Below are 21,545 nucleotides of genomic sequence, written 5' to 3'. Positions count from 1 at the left end.
CATTTCTAGCTACAAGATAAATCCAGTTCATCAGAATAGTTGAGTTCTACATGAAAAAGAAAAGGTTGCCTCTGTGACTAGAATGTCAAAAAGTAAGTATAAAAATAACTAAAGCTTTGGAGAGAAGTCAGTGGCAAAGCTAGAAGGAAGGTAAGATGGACATTTTATTCTCTAGACCATACTGCCTCCGTGTGGGAGGTTTTCTGGGCAAGGACATGCCTAAAGAAAAGCAAAGCCTTATACAGTGGTTGTAGCTAGATTTTCTATTTATCCCAAAAGTCTACTCCCAAATAGTAAGTTAAGAGTGATGCAAGTGGGGCAATTTGTTTTCTGAAAGACTGCTGCCCACTTCCATGGATTTGGAAGAGAAACATTTTTGTTCATTTAAAACAAGTAGTCTTGTGAATGACTTTTGGAAATATTGAGACCAAGAAATGAAATAACCATAATCTAATTGTTTTGCTTTTACTACTTTGAACAATTATAGTTTAAAGGTCTCAATTGCTTTGTTTACTTAGGAGGAAAATATGATCGTAAGATTATGTCCTAAAATAAAAAACTGCTAAAGGCAGTCCTTATGTTTTCTATGTACCAGGCATAACATTTTTTTTAGTTTTAAAATATTTAATTATAATGTTCAAAAAATTAGTATAGTCAAAACTAGTAATTGTTCCCTTCCTACATATTTCTCCTGAAGTAGAGCTTGGCACTTCAGCAACTTGAAATGATACAACCAGGTTGAGAAACACCTAGAAGAAGATCAATTTTCATTTACCTATTAGAGAAAGTATTTCACAGAGTACTACTTATTGAAAGGAAAAAATCTTATGTTTTAGATACAAAAGACACTTTTCCGGATTCCAGGATTTCTTTAAACACTCCTCAAATGTCTAATAGTATATAGGCATCATTCAAAGGCAGAAAATGTCTTAGTCTTCTGTTTCCACAAAAGATTGACAAATTTCCAGAAATAAAATAATTGCTTATAATCTACTTTGATACAAATATCTGAAGGCTCTGCTTTTGAATTTCCAGAATCTCAAAAGTATTCAAATTCATGACTTGTCTGTTTCCCAGCCAGTGGCCTTTGAAATAGTTCTGGGATCCTTGGTATTATTTTAAATGTCTGGCTGTCGGTAAATAGTTGCTATTTCCTTGATGTCAGTGAAGCTGCTCTCTTTCCTGTGACCTTTAATTATGGTACCTCTCGCTGGGGCCACATATGCATGTATGTAACTGTGGACCCCAGTCCATACATACGGTCCTTGTTAGATGCTTTTACTGCTTAATCTTAACGAGAAAGGAAGCATATCCATGATATCGACTCTTAACTGAATCTACATTTCTATTTTCTCTAAGGGTCAAGCTGTTTTATTTACCACATACACACAAAAGCTTGAGCAACATTCTCTTTTTAATAATGGCAATGAAAGTACACATGCCATGCATATGAAAAGCACATGATTTCTGCATCTCTGTACCAGTATTATTAAATACTTCAGAGATTAACTAAGATGATGATGTGCATAGCGTTTTCTTATGAGCACTCAGAGCCATGAACTTGAGATATGGCAAGAGAAAGGGCTAGCCTGAGGGGAAGATTAGGAGAAAGAAAAGAAGAGAGCTAGGAGAATCTGCCTGGCACTTTCTCAAAAAAGAGAAGCAGTCATTTTCACATAACAAACTTAGGCCAAAGGGGAAAAACTGATTGCTGGCAGAATAAAAAAGACGTGGAACAGGAAGTAAAGCAAGAGTATTTTCCATTTTCTCTCCCTTTTCCAACTAGGCTTAAAAGGTGGCGGCGGGGGGGGGGGGGGGCGCGGAATATTCTTCTGAATCAGAAACCTGAACTTCATCTGGAATTAACTGTGTGATCCTGGCCAAGTCAACTTCCCTGGGATTGGGCCTCCTTATACATAAAATGAAATAATAATCAGAAAGTTATTAGATAATTCCAGGAATGGTTTGGAATTCTGAAAATCAAAAGCATATTCAAGGATAGTTGGAGAAGGCTACTCAAGCATTGGATTTTCCAGGTGGCACTAGTGGTAAAGAACTCGCCTGCCAATGCAAGAGACATAAGAAATGTGGGTTTGATCCCTGGGTCAGGAAGATCCCCTAGAGGAGGGCATGGCAACTTGCTCCAATATTCTTCCTGGAGAATTCTGCAGACAGAGGAGCCTGGTGGGCTACAGTCCATAGGGTCACAAAGAGTCAGACACTACCAAAGCAACTTCACACACACATACACACATTCAAGGATTATTCCACAAGTATAAGTCACTAGTCGCACACTTTTATCAGATATGAACACTTTTTATGGAAACACTGTACAACCCTAACATAATACAGTTGGCTGTCTGTACTCACACACATGAAACCCACCAGCATGGAGGGCTGACTTTACTATGCTATTTTATATAAGCAATTTGAGCATCTATGGATTTTGGTATATGCATGGGGTCTTGGAATAATTCTCTGCAACACTAGGGAATGACAGTAGTTGATTTACTTCACTTATCTTAGGAATGGAGAAATGGGATGGGAAGGAAAGAGAAATAAAAGGAAGCAAGAGAACTAGCTCAGGATAGAAATAATTTATTGAGAGAGGAAGAGGCAGAGAAACAGAGAGAGAAGGACAGACAGACACCAGCTAGACAACAGAGAGAAAAGGAAGGAGAGCCAGTAAGAAGGAAGGCTTAGAGCATGTAAGTGTGGATTATCATGGTATATGTAGGCAGCAATAAGTTGTTTGGTTCTGATCAATCTTACACTTACGGAACTAACGAGGAATATGCTCTCTGCTAACACAGAAGAACTGTACAAAAAAGATCTTCACGACCAAGATAATCACGATAACGTGATCACTGACCTAGAGCCAGACATCTTGGAATATGAAGTCAAGTGGGCCTTAGAAAGCATCACTACGAACAAAGCTAGTGGAGGTGATGGAATTCCAGTTGAGCTATTTCAAATCTTGAAAGATGATGCTGTGAAAGTGCTGCACTCAATATGCCAGCAAATTTGGAAAACTCAGCAGTGGCCACAGGACTGGAAAAGGTCAGTCTTCATTCCAGTCCCAAAGAAAGGCAATGCCAAAGAATGCTCAAACTACCACACAATTTCACTCATCTCACACGCTAGTAAAGTCATGCTCAAATTTCTCCAAGCCAGGCTTCAGCAAGGTGTGAACCGTGAACTCCCAGATGATCAAGCAGGTTTTAGAAAAGGCAGAGGCACCAGAGATCAAATTGCCAACATCCGCTGGATCATGGAGAGAGCAAGAGAGTTCCAGAAAAACATCTACTTCTGCTTCATTGACTATGCCAAAGCCTTTAACTGTGTGGATCATAATAAACTGTGGAACATTCTGAAAGAGATGGGAATCCCAGACCACCTGACCTGCCTCTTGAGAAACCTGTATGCAGGTCAGGAAGCAACAGTCAGATCTGTACACGGAACAACAGACTGGTTCCAAATAGGAAAAGGAGTACGTCAAGGCTGTATATTGTCACCCTGCTTATTTAACTTCTATGCAGAGTACATCATGAGGAATGCTGGGCTGGAAGAAGCACAAGCTGGAATCAAGATTGCTGGGAGAAATATCAATAACCTCAGATATGCAGATGACACCACCCTTATGGCAGAAAGTGAAGAGGAACTCAAAAGCCTCTTGAGGAAAGTGAAAAAGGAGAGTGAAAAGGTTGGATTGAAGTTCAACATTCAGAAAACAAAGATCATGGCATCTGGTCCCATCACTTCATGGGAAATAGATGGGGAAACAGTGTCAGACTTTATTTTTTTGGGCTCCAAGATCACTGCAGATGCTGATTGCAGCCATGAAATTAAAAGACGGTTACTCCTTGGAAGGAAAGTTATGACCAACCTAGAGAGCATATTAAAAAGCAGAGACATTACTTGGCCAACCAAGGTCCGTCTAGTCAAGGCTATGGTTTTTCCAGTGGTCATGTATGGAGGTGAGAGTTGGACTGTGAAGAAAGCTGATCGCCGAAGAATTGATGCTTTTGAACTGTGTTGCTGGAGAAGACCCTTGAGAGTCCCTTGGACTGCAAGGAGATCCAACCAGTCCATTCTAAAGGAGATCAATCCTGGGTGTTCATTGGAAGGACTGATGCTAAAGCTGAAACTGCAATACTTTGGCCACCTCATGCGACGAGTTGACTCACTGGAAAAGACTCTGATGCTGGGAAGGATTGGGGGCAGGAGGAGAAGGGGACGACAGAGAATGAGATGGCTGGATGGCATCACCGACTCAATGGACATGAGTTTGAGTGAACTCCGGGAGTTGGTGATGGACAGGGAGGCCTGACGTTCTGTGGTTCATGGGATCGCTAAGAGTCGGACACGACTGAGCGACTGAACTGAACTGAAGGAAGATGGACTTGACTGGACTGCCAATAGGACTTATTTAGCAGAGTGGGTAAGAGCGTGGCTCCTGAAGCCAGACTACTCAGACCTAACCCTGGCTCTGTCTCTTGCTGAACTTGTCATTTGGAGGAGACACTCGTAACCATTATGTGTCTTAGTTTCCTCATCTATAGAGTGGCGATAATGATAGCATCCATCTCATAGGGTTGAGGTGAAAATTTGTGAGTTACTGCACATGAAGTGTTCAGAACAGTGCTGGCACAAAGAAATCATTCAATAAATATTGGTGTAACTACTACAGGGGCTTCCCAGGTGGCGCTAGTAGTAAAGAACCTGCCTGCCAATGCAGGAGACCTAAGCAACGCAAGTTCGGTCCTGGGAAGATCCCCTGGAGGAGGGCATGGCAACTCACTCCAGTATTCTTGCCTGGAGAATCTCATGGACAGAGGAGCCTGGCAGGCTATGGTCCATTAGGGTCACAAAGAGTCAGACATGACTGAAGTGACAGCAGGCACGCACACACAACTGCAATCAGATTTTCAGTTTAGCAAGGTAGTTCTGTGCGACATCTCTTAAAGTCCTGTGCATTAACTAATGGGGGTTTGCGGTGAAAATAGGTAATTTTGAGAACATTGACTGCATTTGTGAATCTTCTATAAAGAATTTTTTTTTCTCACCCTCAATGAAAAAAACAAAGTCACCACGACCTGGTGAGAAAGAATAAATATGTTTGGGGTTGAAAATATACAATGGATTGGGTTCCAAAATCACTGAAGATGGTGACTATAGCCATGAAATTAAAAGACACTTGCTCCTTGGAAGAAAAGCTATGATAAACCCAGACCACATATTAAAATACAGAGTCATTACTTTACCAACAAAGGTCCATATAGTCAAAGCTACGATTTTTCCAATAGTCATGTATGGATGTGAGAGTTGGACCATAAAGAAAGTTAAGGCACCAAAGAATTGATGTTTTTGAACTATGGTGTTGGAGAAGACTCGAGAGTCCCTTGGACTGCAAGGAGATCCAACCAGTCCATCCTAAAGGAAATCAGTCCTGAATATTCACTGGAAGGACTGATGCTGAAGCTGAATCTCCAATACTTTGGCCACCTAATGCAAAGAACTGACTCATTGGAAAAGACCCTGATGCTGGGAAAGATGAGGAGGAGAAGAGGATGACAGAGAATGAGATGGTTGGATGGCCTCATCGACTCAAGGACATGAGTTTGAGCAAGCTGCAGGAAATGGTGATGGACAGGGAAGCCTAGCGTGCTGCAGTCCATGGGGTCGCAAGAAGTTGGACACGACTGAGTGACTGAACTGAAAAATTATTTTACACTAACATGACCAAGCCAAAGAAATGCTTTTTTTTAATCATCCATCATTAAAGTTATCTCCCTATATGACTATCTTCTGATTCCTGTGGGTTCTGGAGTAAATAGGCCAATGAAAATTGCCCAGCCTCAGAGCAAATAACCCAATAAGAGACTAGTCCTGGACTCTTAGAATGGATCTAAACTGAGGGAATCACCTATAAGAACTGGGCCCTAAGAAGAGAAAGGGAACCGTGAAGATACACTAGTAACCTGCTGAGGTGATGGTCCAGTGTGTTAGTCGCTCAGCCGTGTCTGACTTTTTGTGACCCCATAGACTATAGTCCACTGGGCTCCTCTGTCCATGGAATTCTCCAGGCAAGAATACTGGAGTGCGGTGCCATTCCCCTCTCGATCAGATCTTTCCAACCCAGGGATCGAACCTCAGTCTCCTACATTGCAGGCAGATTCTCAAAACCATCCTCTTCTTTCCCCTGGTCAGGAAATATGGGAACCTACACAGGGAAGCCTTAGACTGGAAGGATACTTTAAGCCCATCCTATCTATAAACAAGTCTGTGGGCAAGAATCAGTTCGGTCGCTCAGTCGTGTCTGACTCTCCGCGACCCCATGAATCACAGCACACCAGGCCTCCCTGTCCATCACCAACTCCCGGAGTTCACTCAGACTCAAGTCCACAGAGTCGGTGATGCCATCCAGCCATCTCATTCTCCGTCGTCCCCTTCTCCTCCCACCCCCAATCCCTCCCAGCATCAGAGTCTTTTCCAGTGAGTCAACTCATCGCATGAGGTGGCCAAAGTATTGCAGTTTCAGCTTTAGCATCAGTCCTTCCAATGAACATCCAGGATTGATCTCCTTTAGAATGGACTGGTTGGATCTCCCTGCAGTATAAGGGACTCTCAAGAGTCTTCTCCAACACCACAGCTCAAAAGCATCGATTCTTCGGCGATCAGCTTTCTTTACAGTCCAACTCTCACATCCATACATGACCACAGGAAAAACCATTCCCTTGACTAGACGGACCTTGGTTGGCAAAGTAATGTCTCTGCTTTTTAATATACTATTAAGGTTGGTCATAACTTTCCTTCCAAGGAGCAAGCGTCTTTTAATTTCATGGCTGCAATCAGTATCTGCAGTGATTTTGGAGCCCAAAAAAATAAAGTCTGACACTGTTTCCACTGTTTCCCCATCTATTTCCCATGAAGTGATGGGACCAGATGCCATGGTCTTTGTTTTCTGAATGTTGAGCTTCAAGCCAACCTTTTCACTCTCCTCTTTCACTTTCATCAAGAGGATTTTGAGTTCCTCTTCACTTTCTGCCATAAGGGTAGTGTCATCTGCATATCTGAGGTTATTGATATTTCTCCCAGCAATCTTGATTCCAGCTTGTGCTTCTTCCAGCCCAGCGTTCCTCATGATGTACTCTGCATAGAAGTTAAATAAGCAAGGTGACAATATACAGCCTTGACGTACACCTTTTCCTATTTGGAACCAGTCTATTGTTCCATGTACAGTTCTGACTGTTGCTTCCTGACCTGCATACAGGTTTCTCAAGAAGCAGGTCAGGTGGTCTGGTATTCCCATCTATACTCAAAAAGACACCTAGCTTGAAATCACAAATGAAAGAATGGGGATGATTGAAGAAAGTGATGATTAATATTCAAAGTTTTCCCATGTATGTGTTTCTGAACCCAACAGATACGTCTCTTTTTCATCTTTAAATGCCTGGAGTAGTGAACGCGGTCACCATCATCATCATGAGTCTCCTCAACAAGCCCAAGAGTGAGATGACCCCAGAGGAGCTGCAGAAGCGGGAGGAGGAGGAGTTTAACACGGGGCCACTCTCCGTGCTCACGCAGTCAGTCAAAAACAACACACAAGTGCTCATCAACTGCCGTAACAACAAGAAGCTCCTGGGCCGCGTGAAGGCCTTCGACAGGCACTGCAACATGGTGCTGGAGAACGTGAAGGAAATGTGGACGGAGGTCCCCAAGAGCGGCAAGGGGAAGAAGAAGTCCAAGCCAGTCAACAAGGACCGCTACATCTCCAAGATGTTCCTGCGCGGGGACTCTGTCATCGTGGTCCTGAGGAACCCGCTCATCGCTGGCAAGTAGGGGCCTCCTCCCTGCTGTCAGAACTTGCCCTCTGGTTTTGCAAAGACCTGCCCTCTGTACTTGAAATAATAAAATTGTGCGTTTTTTCTAAAAATAAATAAATAAATGCCTGGAGTAAAAAGCACTAAACTTGGTCAAATCATGCATGTGGGCCAAGGAAGACTAAAATCAGCTCTCAATTATTCAGTTCAGTTCAGTTCAGTTCAGTCGCTCAGTCGTGTTGGCCTCAGGCGTTGGGTAGCTCCTCTTTGCGTGGTTCGTTGCTGCGGGGCCGGCGTCTCTCGCGTCGCGTCTGTTACCCCAAAATAACTCTGACAGTACTAAGGCTAACCAATCTGGCAGAAGTTCTACTGAAGTGTCAAAGACTAGCTAACAAATTACAATAGTCAAGCAAGAAGACATTGAGGGGCTGAACCATGCAAATGGAAAAGGCAAATTTAAGAGTAAACTCGGAGAAGAGGAGCAGGTGATGCGTAAGGAGCATGTGGTGTAACAGGTAAGCTTCTGGACCCTGAAGTCAGACTGAACCAACCCCAAAATCTCAACTCAGTCACATACCAACTGTATAAACTTCGACAAACTATTCCGCTTTTCTGTTCTTAGATTCCTCATCTAGAAAATGGGTATAAGAAAGATCAGGACTGGATCTAGGGCAAGCATACATTTTCACAAGCCTGAAAGTGAGTGCTTCCTTCAACTCTGCTCCCTGGTTACCTCACGTGACTCACCCTGATCCAGCCCTGATAAAGACCTACTTCATAAGATAATCATAGAAATTAAGTTAACATACACAAAGTGTTTAAGAGCACTGTTTCTATGTTTCAGTTCAGTTTAGTCGCTCAGTTGTGTCTGACTATTTGCGACCCCATGAATCACAGCACACCAGGCCTCCCTGTCCATCACCAACTCCCGGAGTTCACTCAAACTCATGTCCATCGAGTCGGTGATGCCATCCAGCCATCTCATTCTCTGTCATCCCCGTCTCATCCCGCCCCCAATCCCTCCCAGCATCAGAGTCTTTTCCAGTGAGTCAACTCATTGCATGAGGTGGCCAAAGTATTGGAGTTTCAGCTTTAGCATCAGTCCTTCCAATGAACACCCAGGATTGATCTCCTTTAGAATGGACTGGTTGGATCTCCTTGCAGTCCAAGGGACTCTCAAGAGTCTTCTCCAGCACCACAGTTCAAAAGCATCAATTCTTCGACGCTCAGCTTTCTTCACAGTCCAACTCTCACATCCATACATGACCACGGGAAAAACCATAGCCTTGACTAGACGGAAAAACCATAGTCTTGACTAGACAGACCTTGGTTGGCAAAGTAATGTCTCTGCTTTTTAATAGGCTATCTAGGTTGGTCATAACTTTCCTTCCAAGGAGTAAACGTCTTTTAATTTCATGGCTGCAGTCAGCATCTGCAGTGATTTTGGAGCCCAAAAAAGTAAAGTCTGACACTGTTTCCACTGTTTAAGAGCATATAATAAGTGCTAGGTAACTGGTTGACATTATTGACTTGATTTGAGGGATTAAGGAGAGGAAATAAAATTCTAGGTGGAGTCTCATGCTTCTGACTTAAGTAATGGGATAAAAGTTGTTGTCACACAAGAAATACAGGGGAAAGAAGAGGCTGAGGAAAGGCTGTGAAACTGACAGTTGGACTTGAGGGACGTGTGGGACATTTTGGTGCAGATACCCAGTAGCTGTTAATAATCACCTCTAGGTAACTTAGATGGGGAAACAGTGGAAACAGTAGCTGACTTTCTTTTTCTGGGCTCCCAAATCACTGCAGACAGTGATTGCAGCCATGAAATTAAAAGACGCTTACTCCTTGGAAGTAAAGTTATGATCCACCTAGACAGCATATTGAAAAGCAGGGACATTACTTTGTCGACAAAGGTCTGTCTAGTCAAGGCTATGGATTTTCCAGTGGTCGTGGACGGATGTGAGAGTTGGACTAAGGAAAGCTGAGTGCAGAAGAATTGATGCTTTTGAACTGTGGTGCTGGGAAGACTCTTGCAAGTCCCTCGTTTATATCTGGGTGTTAGGAATACGAATGTATATGGCCTTCCTTTTCATTTTCTGAAATTCCCAAATTATTCATGTAAAGCATTATATTATCTTTTGATTCATAACTGTATTCTCTAGTAATCATTTTTATTGAAATGAAAAACATTTCATTTTAGAACTGAAGAAAATGATCCATAATGTTGTGGATTCACTAGAGTCCATTTTAGGCATTTAAATAATCAAAAGGGACTTCAGTGGGAGTCATCAGCATGAACAATGACTAGTAATGATGTCAAAGAAAGAGAAGTCAAGAAAGGGGAAGCAGTAATCAAATTATCAAACACTACGGAAGTCATGTATTAATACATCAAGACTTCGAGACCTCCATGGGATTTGGCAAGGCAAGAGCTGTTTCAGTGGAATGGTGGAGGCAAGAATCAGATGGAATAGTTTAAAGAGTGCAAGGAGAAGAGGGAGGGTGGAACCATGAAAAGTGCCAGAGGTTGAGTGCTCCTGTAACTGTCACAGGTAACAAGGTCATTCTTACCCAGCACACCTAAATCAGTATACTGTTCACGTCCTCTGCAACTACTGTTCTTCACGTACCCCTTATAAATCATCCCCTATTTATTTTGGAAATCCATATGGTGCCAATGAATCTTACTTTATGTTGTGCTACAACAGTGGCTCCCATAGCCCTGGAATGACCTAATCAAGGCATTTCTAGTCCCCTGACAGTAATTGGTACATGGGTAAGAGATGTGACCTACACTGGTCCAAACACAGGAAAAATAAGAATTTTACTAGGATTTCTAAGACATGGATGAGGGCCCTGCCACTGGTCACCACTCTGCAAGTCGTATTATTCCTCTGTCCCCATGGAGTGACATGATACAGTGGCCTGATGGGTGTCCTCTCCTGCTCTGGAAAAATGCACAGTGAGGATATGAGGTCTGGAAGCCGAGGTCGCCTTGTTGTGACCGCGAAGAAAAAGGATGAGGACAAAGCCAGTATGTGAACAAAGCTAAGTGACATGAGAACAAACTAGAAAATTGCAAAGAAACACAGCAAGGGCCTGGACCAAGCTTCCCTGCAGCCTGTCCTACCTCCGGACTTTTTCAGTAGCTCAATTCAGACACTCAGTCATGTCCGACTCTTTCCGGCCCCATGGACTGCAGCACGCCAGGCTTCCCTGTCCATCACCAACTCCCGAAGCCTACTCAAACTCATGTCCATTGCATCGGTGATGCCAATAAATCCATTTTATTTATTAACCCAGTTACAGTTTCTTTCTTGTGTGCAAATTATCCTTATGACCCTTGTTTGTGCTTACCACAAACACTTCTCTACGAAGGCTCGGTGTTTCTGTTTTTTTTAAATAAATAAGGAAGCAAAACCATCTACATCTCCCAGAAGAAGAAAGTCAAAATTTAATAAGTAGGACCTCTCAGGAATTTACTGATGCCTGGGCCAAGAAGGAAGATAAGGCAAGTCTCTGAAGCCCGAATCTGACTTTACAATAAGATGGCTCAGCAGGGGCAGTGACCGCTTCCTCCCTTCACATACAGAGGCCCCAGGGAGATGCCCCACTGTGAGCACCCACGAGCTCCTGTTCTCCATGTTGCCACCACAGTAAGCTCTATTACCTGCCTCACTTAATGTATTTCTTAGCTTATGAGTAACAAACTGTTTTCTCCCATATTTCCATTATTTCTGTGTACTCTTTCACCCAGTCTAAGAAAGTGGAAAATCTAGGTTAATTCTGAAAACAGGCTTTTCGTCTAGTTTCTTTCCATTACACTACCATAAACAGATCAGTGTCTTCTCCACTGGACAAAATTTACTGAATGTCTCAGCTTGAAGAATTAAAAAGGAAGGAAAATACACGTTAAGCCAAAAGAATTTCAGAAAAAAGGCAAGACTCAAACCCAACAAGTAAAACTCTATGCCACGTTCTGGAGGGCATTAGTGTAATCCTCTCTGCTCAGCTCCTGCCTTTAATCATACTTTGTCTAATGTGAGTGTCTCCCCTCATGTGAAAGTTGTTAAGTATACACAAGGTAAAACCAACCCATATTTTCTTCATCCTAATGCTTCCCAATAGTCCAATTTGCAGACACACAAGGCCATGTTCAACATGAAGTACGTATAATGGCTCCCTCCCCTCTGAGAGGACAAAATTACTTCAAAGAAGTGCTACTCCAAAGAGGAGGAAAAAAACCAGAGAAGAGGGAAAACTTCAGCTTGATTTTTGGCTATATGGCCCTTTATATGTACCACAGTCCACTCCAACACACACACACACACACACACACCAACTAAATACTGAACAGTAAGAAATCTTAATCTGAACCCAGGAAAAATAACACTTTAAGGATACAGGTGATAGAAGAAAACAGGGGAAATAATGTGTCATACATGTATCAGTATCCAGAAAAAAGTCTACTGCTGAATCTGTTCCGTCATTATGAGCTGCAGAAATTGTATTCTACGGTCTTCAGAAATGCTGTTGCCAGCTGCACGGCTGAGTATTCTACTGGCAGGAGGGTAGGTCTCAGGAGAATGACAGAAAGAGAGAGAGAGAGAGAGAAATGTTCAAACTGCCGTTGTTGAAAAGTCACAAAAACAATCAACTTGCTTGCACTTACTTCAGCATCACTTTCTAGATTTCAGATAACCCTTGGAGTATTAGAACTTCTGTTTTTGTCATACTACACAGATTGTTTTCATCATATATTTGGCTATTTGACCACCAAAGTCCATTTTACAGAAGGTGCTCTCCTAAAGAAATCTCAAGTACCATACAAATCAAGTCTGTTTCATTTAGCATGTGATGCTAGACCTCTTAATTACTCCAAATTCTATAAAATAAATTGATTCAATATTAGCAATGAAATGTAGAAAATATATTTTATGTTTTAAAAATCATTGTCAAGGAGCACACAGTCTGGCCCAGTGGGATATCAATTTTCAACTCCAACTCAGAATGAAAGGCTTTTTCCTCTCTGGAAAGACTGGAATGTAAAATACATGTCCAATTACTGAATGTGGAGAACACTGGAAACAATTTGGAAATCAGAGAGCTCAGGTAAATGATTCCCTCAGTTTAAAAAAAAAATTTATATATATACACACACATATACACATATACTGAGAACTTAAACGATGTGCACACCAGAGCATCAGCACAAAAAGAAAACTAGCCATGAGTTTGGATAATTTTCTCTTGTTATCCAGGACAACATATTTGATTTGTCCGATTTACAAATACATCCCTAACTTAAGACCAAACTGTTTAAAAGCTTTTAAAATATTATCTATTCTCTATTTATGATAACATGGGGACTCACCAACCTTTATAATACTAAGAGCCACAAAATTTATACATATTTTAGAAAAATAAACCAATGGAGAGCTGATTAAGTTGTTCAAAGAACTCTTCATTATCCATTAAATTTAACATTAGCTGCTGATGACTTTCTTTTTCTCAGAACAATTACATACAACCTATTCATCTAAGAAAATTATGATATGACTTAAACATGAAATTCTACTGATTTGTACCAAAGATGTTTTCTATTCCTTGACATCCAGGGAAACGCATTCATGTAACTTGCTATTCATGGTGTTCATGGAAAGAAACCAGTTTTCTTATATCTATGAGGTGAGTCTGGGCATCGCCACACTCAAGAAGAGGCAGTTCAATCATCTGCCATTCAGTTTAATAGCCAGTCACTGAATGCATTTTATTCTATTTGGAAACCTAGGAAGTCCGAATTTTCTAAGTTACATTTTCTATGTACAATTTTTAGCTGGCAATCCTAAAAATCAGTATTTGCTCCTTTCAGCTTGCAATGACTAACTGAGTCTCTGCAGGAGAACCTGAGTGCATCCTTAAAAAGATAAAAGCTAAGGTCGGTACTTTGTGAAAACTATCAGCCAACAAATTAGCTGGTATATGTTGTCTTAGTTGCCCTTGCTTGTTTTAGACTAGCTGAAAGATTTCCAGTTCTGTAGAAAAATAATTAACTGTTCTTTGTATAATAGCCTGAAATCAGGGAGCATGATACATCCAGCCTTTTTTCCTCTAGATTGTTTAGGCTTTTTTTTCCCCTTTTTTTCCACACCATGCAACTTGCACGAACCTAGTTTCCTGACCAGGGGTTGAACCTAAACTCCCAGCAATGAAAGCATGGAGTCCTAACCACTGGACGGCCAGGGAATTCCCATCAGTGTTTTTTTTTGTTTGTTTGTTTGTTTTTTAAATACAGAAAGCTAACACACTTTATTTTTGTAAGTACATGATCATACAATTAGATTCCATTAACTAGACATTAAAAAAAAAAAGTCTTTGCTTCAAATGTTTGTCTTAAATAATATTAATAGATATAACTATTAGAATAGGATGTGAGACTATACTGAAAGAATTAAGATACTAAATAGCTTTATTTTTGTGTTTTTTTGTTTTTTTTAATTTTTTTAAAAATTTATTTATTTTTTATTGGAGGCAAATTATTTTACAATATTATATTGGTTGGTTTTGCCATACGTTGACATGAATTCGCCCTGGGTGTACATAAGTTCCCCCTCCTGAACCCCCCTCCCACCTCCCTCTGCCCTTTATCTTCCCTCTGGGTCATCCCCACACACCAGCCCTGAGCATCCTATAACATGCATCGATCCTGAACTGGTGATTCGTTTCACATATAACAACATACATGTTTCAATGCCATTCTCCCAAATCATCCCACCCTCACCCTCTCCCACAGAGTCCCAAAGACTGTTCTATACATCTGTGTCTCTTTTGTTGTCTCGTATACAGGGTTATCATTTGCAACTCTCTAAATTCCATATATATGCGTTAGTATACTGTATTGGTGTTTTTCTTTCTGGCTTACTTCACTCTGTATAATAGGCTCCAGTTTCATCCACCTCATTAGAACTGATTCAAATGTATTCTTTTTGATGGCTGAATAATACTCCATGGTGTATATGTACCAAAGCTTTCTTATCCATTCATCTGCAGATGGACATCTAGGTTGCTTGCATGTCCTGGCTATTATAAACAGTGCTGCAATGAACATTGGAGTACACGTGTCTCTTTCAATTCTGGTTTCCTCGGTGTGTATGCCCAGGAGTGGGATTGCTGGATCATATGGCAGTTCTATTTCCAGTTTTTTGAGGAATCTCCACACTGTTCTCCATAGTGGCTGTACTAGTTTGCATTCCCACCAACAGTGTAAGAGGGTTCCCTTCTCTCCACATCCTCTCCAGCATTTATTGCATGTAGACTTTTGGATAGCAGCCATTCTGACTGGTGTGAAATGGTATCTCATTGCGGTTTTGATTTGCATCTCTCTGATTATGAGGGATGTTGAGCATTTTTTCATGTGTTTGTTAGCCATCTTTATGTCTTCTTTGGAGAAATGTCTGTTTAGTTCTTTGGCCCATTTTTTGATTGGGTCATTTATTTTTCTGGAATTGAGCTGCAGGAAAGCATTTCCCCTAAAGTCAGGAACAAGACAAGGGTGCCCACTCTCACCACTACTATTCAACATAGTTCTGGAAGTTTTAGCCACAGCAATCAGAGAAGAAAAAGACATAAAAGGAATACAAATTGGAAAAGAAGAAGTAAAACTTTCACTGTTTGCTGATGACATGATCCTCTACACAGAAAACCTTAGAGACTCTACCAGAAAACTACTAGAGCTAATCAATGATTACAGTAAAGTTGCAGGATATAAAATCAACACACAGAAATCCCTTGCATTCCTATACACTAATAATGAGAAAATAGAAAGAGAAATTAAGGAAACTATTCCATTCACTGTTGCAACGAAAAGAATTAAATACTTAGGAATATATCTACCTAAAGAAACAAAAGACTTGTACATAGAAAACTATAAAACACTACTGAAAGTAATCAAAGAGGACACTAATAGATGGAGAAATATACCATGTTCATGGATTGGAAGAATAAATATTGTAAAAATGAGTATTCTACCCAAAGTAATTTATACATTCAATGCAATCCCTATCAAGCTACCAACGATATTTTTCACAGAACTAGAACAAATAATCTCACAATTTGTATGGAAATACAAAAAACCTCGAATAGCCAAAGCAATCTTGAGGAAGAAAATGGAACTGGGGGAATTAACCTGCCATACTTCAGGCTCTACTACAAAGCCACAGTCATCAAGACAGTATGGTAGTGGCATAAAGACAGAAATATAGATCAATGGAACAAAATAGAAAGCCCAGAGATAAATCCATGCACCTATGGACACCTCATCTTTGACAAAGGAGGCAAGAATATAAAATGGAGAAAAAACAGTCTCTAACAAGTAGTGCTGGGAAAACTGGTCAGCCACTTGTAAAAGAATGAAACTAGAACACTACCTAACACCATACACAAAAATAAATTCAAAATGGATTAGAGAGCTAAATGTAAGACCAGAAACTATAAAACTCCTAGAGGAGAACGTAGGCAAAACACTCTCCGACATAAATCACAGCAGGATCCTCCAAGACCCACCTCCCAGAATATTGGAAATAAAAGCAAAAATAAGCAAATGGGACCTAATTAAAATCAAAAGCTTCTGCACAGAAAAGGAAACTATAAGTAAGGTGAAAAGACAGCCTTCAGAATGGGAGAAAATAATAGCAAATGAAGCAACTGATAAAGGATTAATCTCCATCAGTGTTTTATAGCTTTCAGAATATAAGTCTTTTACCTCCTTGTAGCCCAAACAACATCATGTTACTGACACAAAAACACATTCATAGATCAGTGGAACAGAACAGACTGCCCAGAAAGAAACCCACACACTTATGGCCAACTAACCTACAACAAAGGAGGCATGAATACAAAATGAAACACACATAATCTCTTCAATAAGTGATGCTTGGAAAACTGGACATTTTTAGATCATTTTCTCACACCATATACAAAAATAAATTCAAAGTGGACTAAAGAAACTCAATGTAAGACTGGAAATCATAAAACTCCTAGAATAAAACACACGCAGAACATTCTTTGACATAAATCATAGCAGTATTTTTTCTGGATCTGTCTCTAAGACAAAGGAAACAGAGACAAAAATAAGCAAATGGGACATAATTACATTTAAAAGTTTTTGCACAAAGGAAATAATCAACAAAATGAAAAGAAAATCTGCTAAATGAAAATATTTGCAAATAATATGACTGATAAGAGGCTAATACCCAAAATACTCATAACAACAAATACTCAAAACATAAACAACTCATACAACTCAATATAAAATAAATAATCCAGTTTTAAAGATGAGCAGAAGACCTGAATAGGCATTTTTCCAAAAAAGATACACAGATGACTAACAGGCCCAAGAAAAGATGCTCAACATTATTTAACCAGAGAAATGAATGCCAATCAAACCACAATGAAATGTCAGTCAAAATGGCTATCATCAAAAAGGTCACAAATAACAAATGCTGGTGAGGATGTAGAGAAAAGAGAACCCTAGTACCTAGTAGAAATTGAGGAGGATATAAATTGGTGCTGCCACTACGGAAAACAGTATACAGAGTCCTCAAAAAACTAAAAACAGAACTACCACATGATCCAGCAATCCCACTCCTGGATATATATCTGAATAAAACAAAAGCACCAAACTTGAAAAGATACATGTTCCTCAATGTTCACTGAAGCATTGTTTACAACAGTGAACATATAGAAACAACTCACAAATGAATGGATAAAGAAGGTGTGACACACACACACACACACAGGAGTATCACTCAGCCACAGAAAAATAAAATCTTGCCATTTGCAACAACATGAGTAGATCTGGAGGGTATTATGCTTAGTGAAGTCAGTCAGAGAAAGAAATACCATATATTTTCACTTAGATAGGGAATCTAAAAAAAAAAAAAAGAGTGAATGAATATAATAAAACAGAAACAAACTTACTGATACAGAAAACTGTTGGTTAGCAGTGCGGAGAGGGAAGGAGGGAACTGTAAGATATAGGAAATTAACAGACACAAATTATTACATGTAAAACAAGCTACAAGAATGTATTGTACAACATAGGAAATACAGCCAGGATTTTATAATAGCTGTAAATGGAGCATAATGTATAAAAATATTAAATCACTATATTGTAAGTCTAAAACTAATACTTAAAGCAATTGTATTTCAATTAAATAAATAAGAAAATTCAGTATATACATAAATGGAATATTAGCTGACCCTTAAAAAGAAAGGAAGCCCTGTCATAAGGGACAACATGAATAGAGTTTAAGGGACTTTTAATAAATGAAACAAGCCAAACACAAAAGGACAGGTCATGCATGACTGCACTCACACATGACACTTGAATCAAACTCATAGAAACAAAGGAAAATTGTGGTTGCCAGGAATTGGGGAAAAGTGGGAAGTGGGAGCTGTTGTTCAATGGGTACAGAGTGTCAGCCATGCAAGCTGAAAAGGCTCTAGCAATCTGTTACACACCAGTGTGCACAGAGTTAATGCTACTATACCACACGCGTGAGAACTGTCGATGGCAGATTTTTTCTGTTCTGTGGTTTTTTGCCACATTTTTTAAAAATGCCATCTTCTGACCCATTGAGGAGAGTTCCCACGTGCTCTTCTCTCTCCCTCTCTCTTTCACTTGTTAAAGGTAGTTTGATTGTCTTTTTTTTTTTTTTTTACAGCTGCTCAGTTGTGTCCAACTCTTTTTTACCCCATGGACTATAGCCCGCCAGGCTCCTCTGTCCATGGAATTCTCCAGGCAAGAATACTGGAGCGGGTAGCCCTTCCCTTCTCCAGGGGATCTTCCCCACCCAGGAATGAAACGTGGTCTCCTGCACTGCAGGGCACGTTATCATCTGAGCCACCAGGGAAGCCCCACACTACACACTTAAAAATTGTTAAAATGGTAAATTTACGTTGTGTGGGTTTTGCCACATTTTTTAAAATGTTATCTACTGACCCAGGAGGAAAATTCCTGAGTTTTCTTTTCCTTTCTCTCTCCCACTCTCTTTCAGTTTTAAAGGTAGTTTTGCACTCACATTCCTGAATTTTGTTACCAACCAAGAACGCTCTGTAGAAAAATAGATCTGGATTAAATTGGTTAAAGCCACACTTCAAAAAATAAAATTATAAGATTCTGTTTTCTTTCAATGATATCTATTCCAAAAACAGCAAACTCTGGGTTAAAAGAAAAGGGCCTTGAAGAAAGAGGCTCCTCAATAAGTCTTTAATGAGCTAAGTGGAAGAGAGAGTTTTGCCAGGTTATATAAATTACAGGCTTAGCCCAAGCACCTTAATCCTTAATCTAGACCAGCGGTTCTAAAACTTCACCTAAATATTAGAATCACCTGGGAGCTTTAAAACTTGCTCCTGAAGCCATGACTTGGACCAATTAAATTAGAATCTCTAACATTTAGATCCAGGTATCCAGTGTTTTTGTTTTTTTTTTTTTAAAGCTCCCCAGTGGGCAGTCAAAGCTGAGAACATTGACATAGGCTCATGTGATGTACAAACCATCACAAATGAGAAAATTTATTCAACTGAAGTAATTCATCAATTTTATATATCAAACAGAATAACTATTCATCTTCAGGTTGATCTTTCGCTGAGTTAGGTGCCAGTCAAAAATTCTAGGAAGTTTAATAAGGAATAAATGTGCTGTAAAGATCTCCAAGGGTAAAGAACAAGCAAGCAAATGCTTCATTTTTCTGTGCACAAAGTGAAATAACTCCCTTCACAGTCTATGCCTTAGCTGAAAATAAATACAGTTGATCGTGATAAATATACAGAATCTGTAAAGGGCATCCAGTCTTTCTTGCCTTTCTCTGCTGCTGCTAAGTCACTTCAGTCGCGTCCGACTCTGTGTGACCCCACTGACGGCAGCCCACCAATCTCCCCCATCCCTGGGATTCTCCAGGCAAGAACACTGGAGTAGGTTGCCATTTCCTTCTCCAATGTGTGAAAGTGAAGTCGCTCAGTCATGTCCGACCCCCAGCAACCCCACAGACTGCAGCCTACCAGGCTCCTCCATCCATGGGATTTTCTAGGCAAGAGTACTGGAATGGCTTGCCATTGCCTTCTCCATGCCTTTCTCTAAACCAATTCAAATACTACCTTCCTACCCTACTCTGCCCCAGCCCCTTTTGCTAAATTGACCATCTGGAAGCAAACAGACAGAATTAGAAATTTTGTTTTCAATCTGTATCTCATTCACAATAACATGTTACCTAAACTGCATTTTAAACTCCTGTTTGTAATTGTGTAACTCAAGGCTCTCTACCCACAGACTTGCAAATGGAACCTAGGTTTAGTGTCAAGATTAATAGAGCATCATGATAGTGGGACTAGGTTTCTGCCTCCAGCAAAGCCTCAAGTCAGATCTTTTTAGGGGGGTTGGGGAAATGCCTGGAAGAGGGTGAGCTGAAGTGATGGTCTGAGTTCCCCAGAGTTAAGGGAGGGTGTGTGTTTGCAGTTCGATGCTTCCCAAAGGTCCTTTATCAGCTGAGGACAAGGAACATGGAAGATCCCAAGCCTTTCTTTTAATCTACCCAAGATACTCCCCTTTGGCAATCAGACCACTCCAAGACAAACCAGGGACAAATACTGAGAGCTACTGAACACAGGAAAGGTACAGAAGAAGTCTCAACTCAGGCCATGAAGGAGAGAGGCAGGGCCTCAGGGACGTTCCAGGCTGGTAAATTAGGTGGTTTCCTGGGTTGATTACTTACTGTGGACGAAGCGCTTTATGCTGCAGGAGACATGGTTTCTATCCCTGGGTCAGGAAGATCCCCTGGAGAAGGGAATGGCAACCTACTCCAGTATTCTTGCCTGGAGAATCCCATGGACGGAGGAGCTTGGCAGGGTCACAATAGGTCAGACACGACGGAAGCAGCTTAGCACACATGCATGCAGTCGCTTTACACACACACCAAGTTTAGTCCTCCCCACAGTGCCGGGCTGCAAATATTATTTTCACTTTGAAGGTGAGGAGCTTGACCCTAAGTAAGGTTCTGTGATTCCTCCAATGTTAGTCAGTAAGTGCTCATGGGGCTTTGTGGACATCCAAAAATTTAGAAGTAATATTAAAACTAACTTCCAAATTTTATCACAAGTATCTAAATAATGGCCAAGACTAATCTTCAGAAAATTCAGTATGTAACAACTGTTTCACCTGATTTCTTTCACTCGCTTCAGTTTTAAAACATAAGATTTAAAATGCAGTGCACTCATTGCCATTTTATAACGTAAAATATTAAAAGAAAAGCAATAGAAATTCATCTTTCCGCAAATGGTACGGGAAAGGTGGTTATTTATTCTTGAATTTGTGGTTATGTCCAAAATAAAACTATCTTTTGCTCTGGCATATTCAATTGTTCTCTGATCTCCTAAACTCAATGGGATTCTCTTTTAAGGCAAAGTTCATTCTTTTAAGATTCGCATGCTAAGTCACTTCAGTCATGTCTTGACTCTGCGAGCCCATGGACTGTAGACTACCAGGCTCTTCTGTCTATGGGATTCTCTAGGCAAGAATACTGGCATAGGTTGCCCTGTTCTCCTTCAGGGGATCTTCTTGACCCAGGGGTTGAACCCACATCTCTTACATCTCCTGCAATGGTAGGTGGGTTCTTTACCACTAGCATCACCTGGGAAGCCCCAGCAGTCACATACTACATTCTAAAT

General features: G+C 40.5%; 1 protein-coding gene across 1 annotated transcript; it reads left to right on the top strand.

Annotated features, from left to right (window-relative positions):
• The first annotated feature begins 7,462 nt into the window (after positions 1 to 7,462).
• On the top strand, positions 7,463 to 7,926 carry LOC129561880 (small nuclear ribonucleoprotein Sm D2). The gene has a single exon (XM_055434720.2). It carries the CDS (start codon positions 7,486 to 7,488, stop codon positions 7,840 to 7,842), a length of 357 nt encoding a protein of 118 aa, XP_055290695.1. The 5' UTR covers positions 7,463 to 7,485; the 3' UTR covers positions 7,843 to 7,926.
• Positions 7,927 to 21,545: the final 13,619 nt, after the last annotated feature.

This window comes from Moschus berezovskii, chromosome 5 (assembly GCF_049115385.1).
Source record: "Moschus berezovskii isolate FMDL1 chromosome 5, NW_MosBer_1.0, whole genome shotgun sequence".
Classification (NCBI taxonomy): Eukaryota; Metazoa; Chordata; class Mammalia; order Artiodactyla; family Moschidae; genus Moschus; species Moschus berezovskii.
This window is presented reverse-complemented; position numbering and strand designations above follow the sequence as displayed.

Excerpts from the sequence above, each read along its gene's own strand:
- LOC129561880 (XM_055434720.2), top strand. The coding sequence starts at position 7,486 with ATGAGTCTCCTCAACAAGCCCAAGAGTGAGATGACCCCAGAGGAGCTG.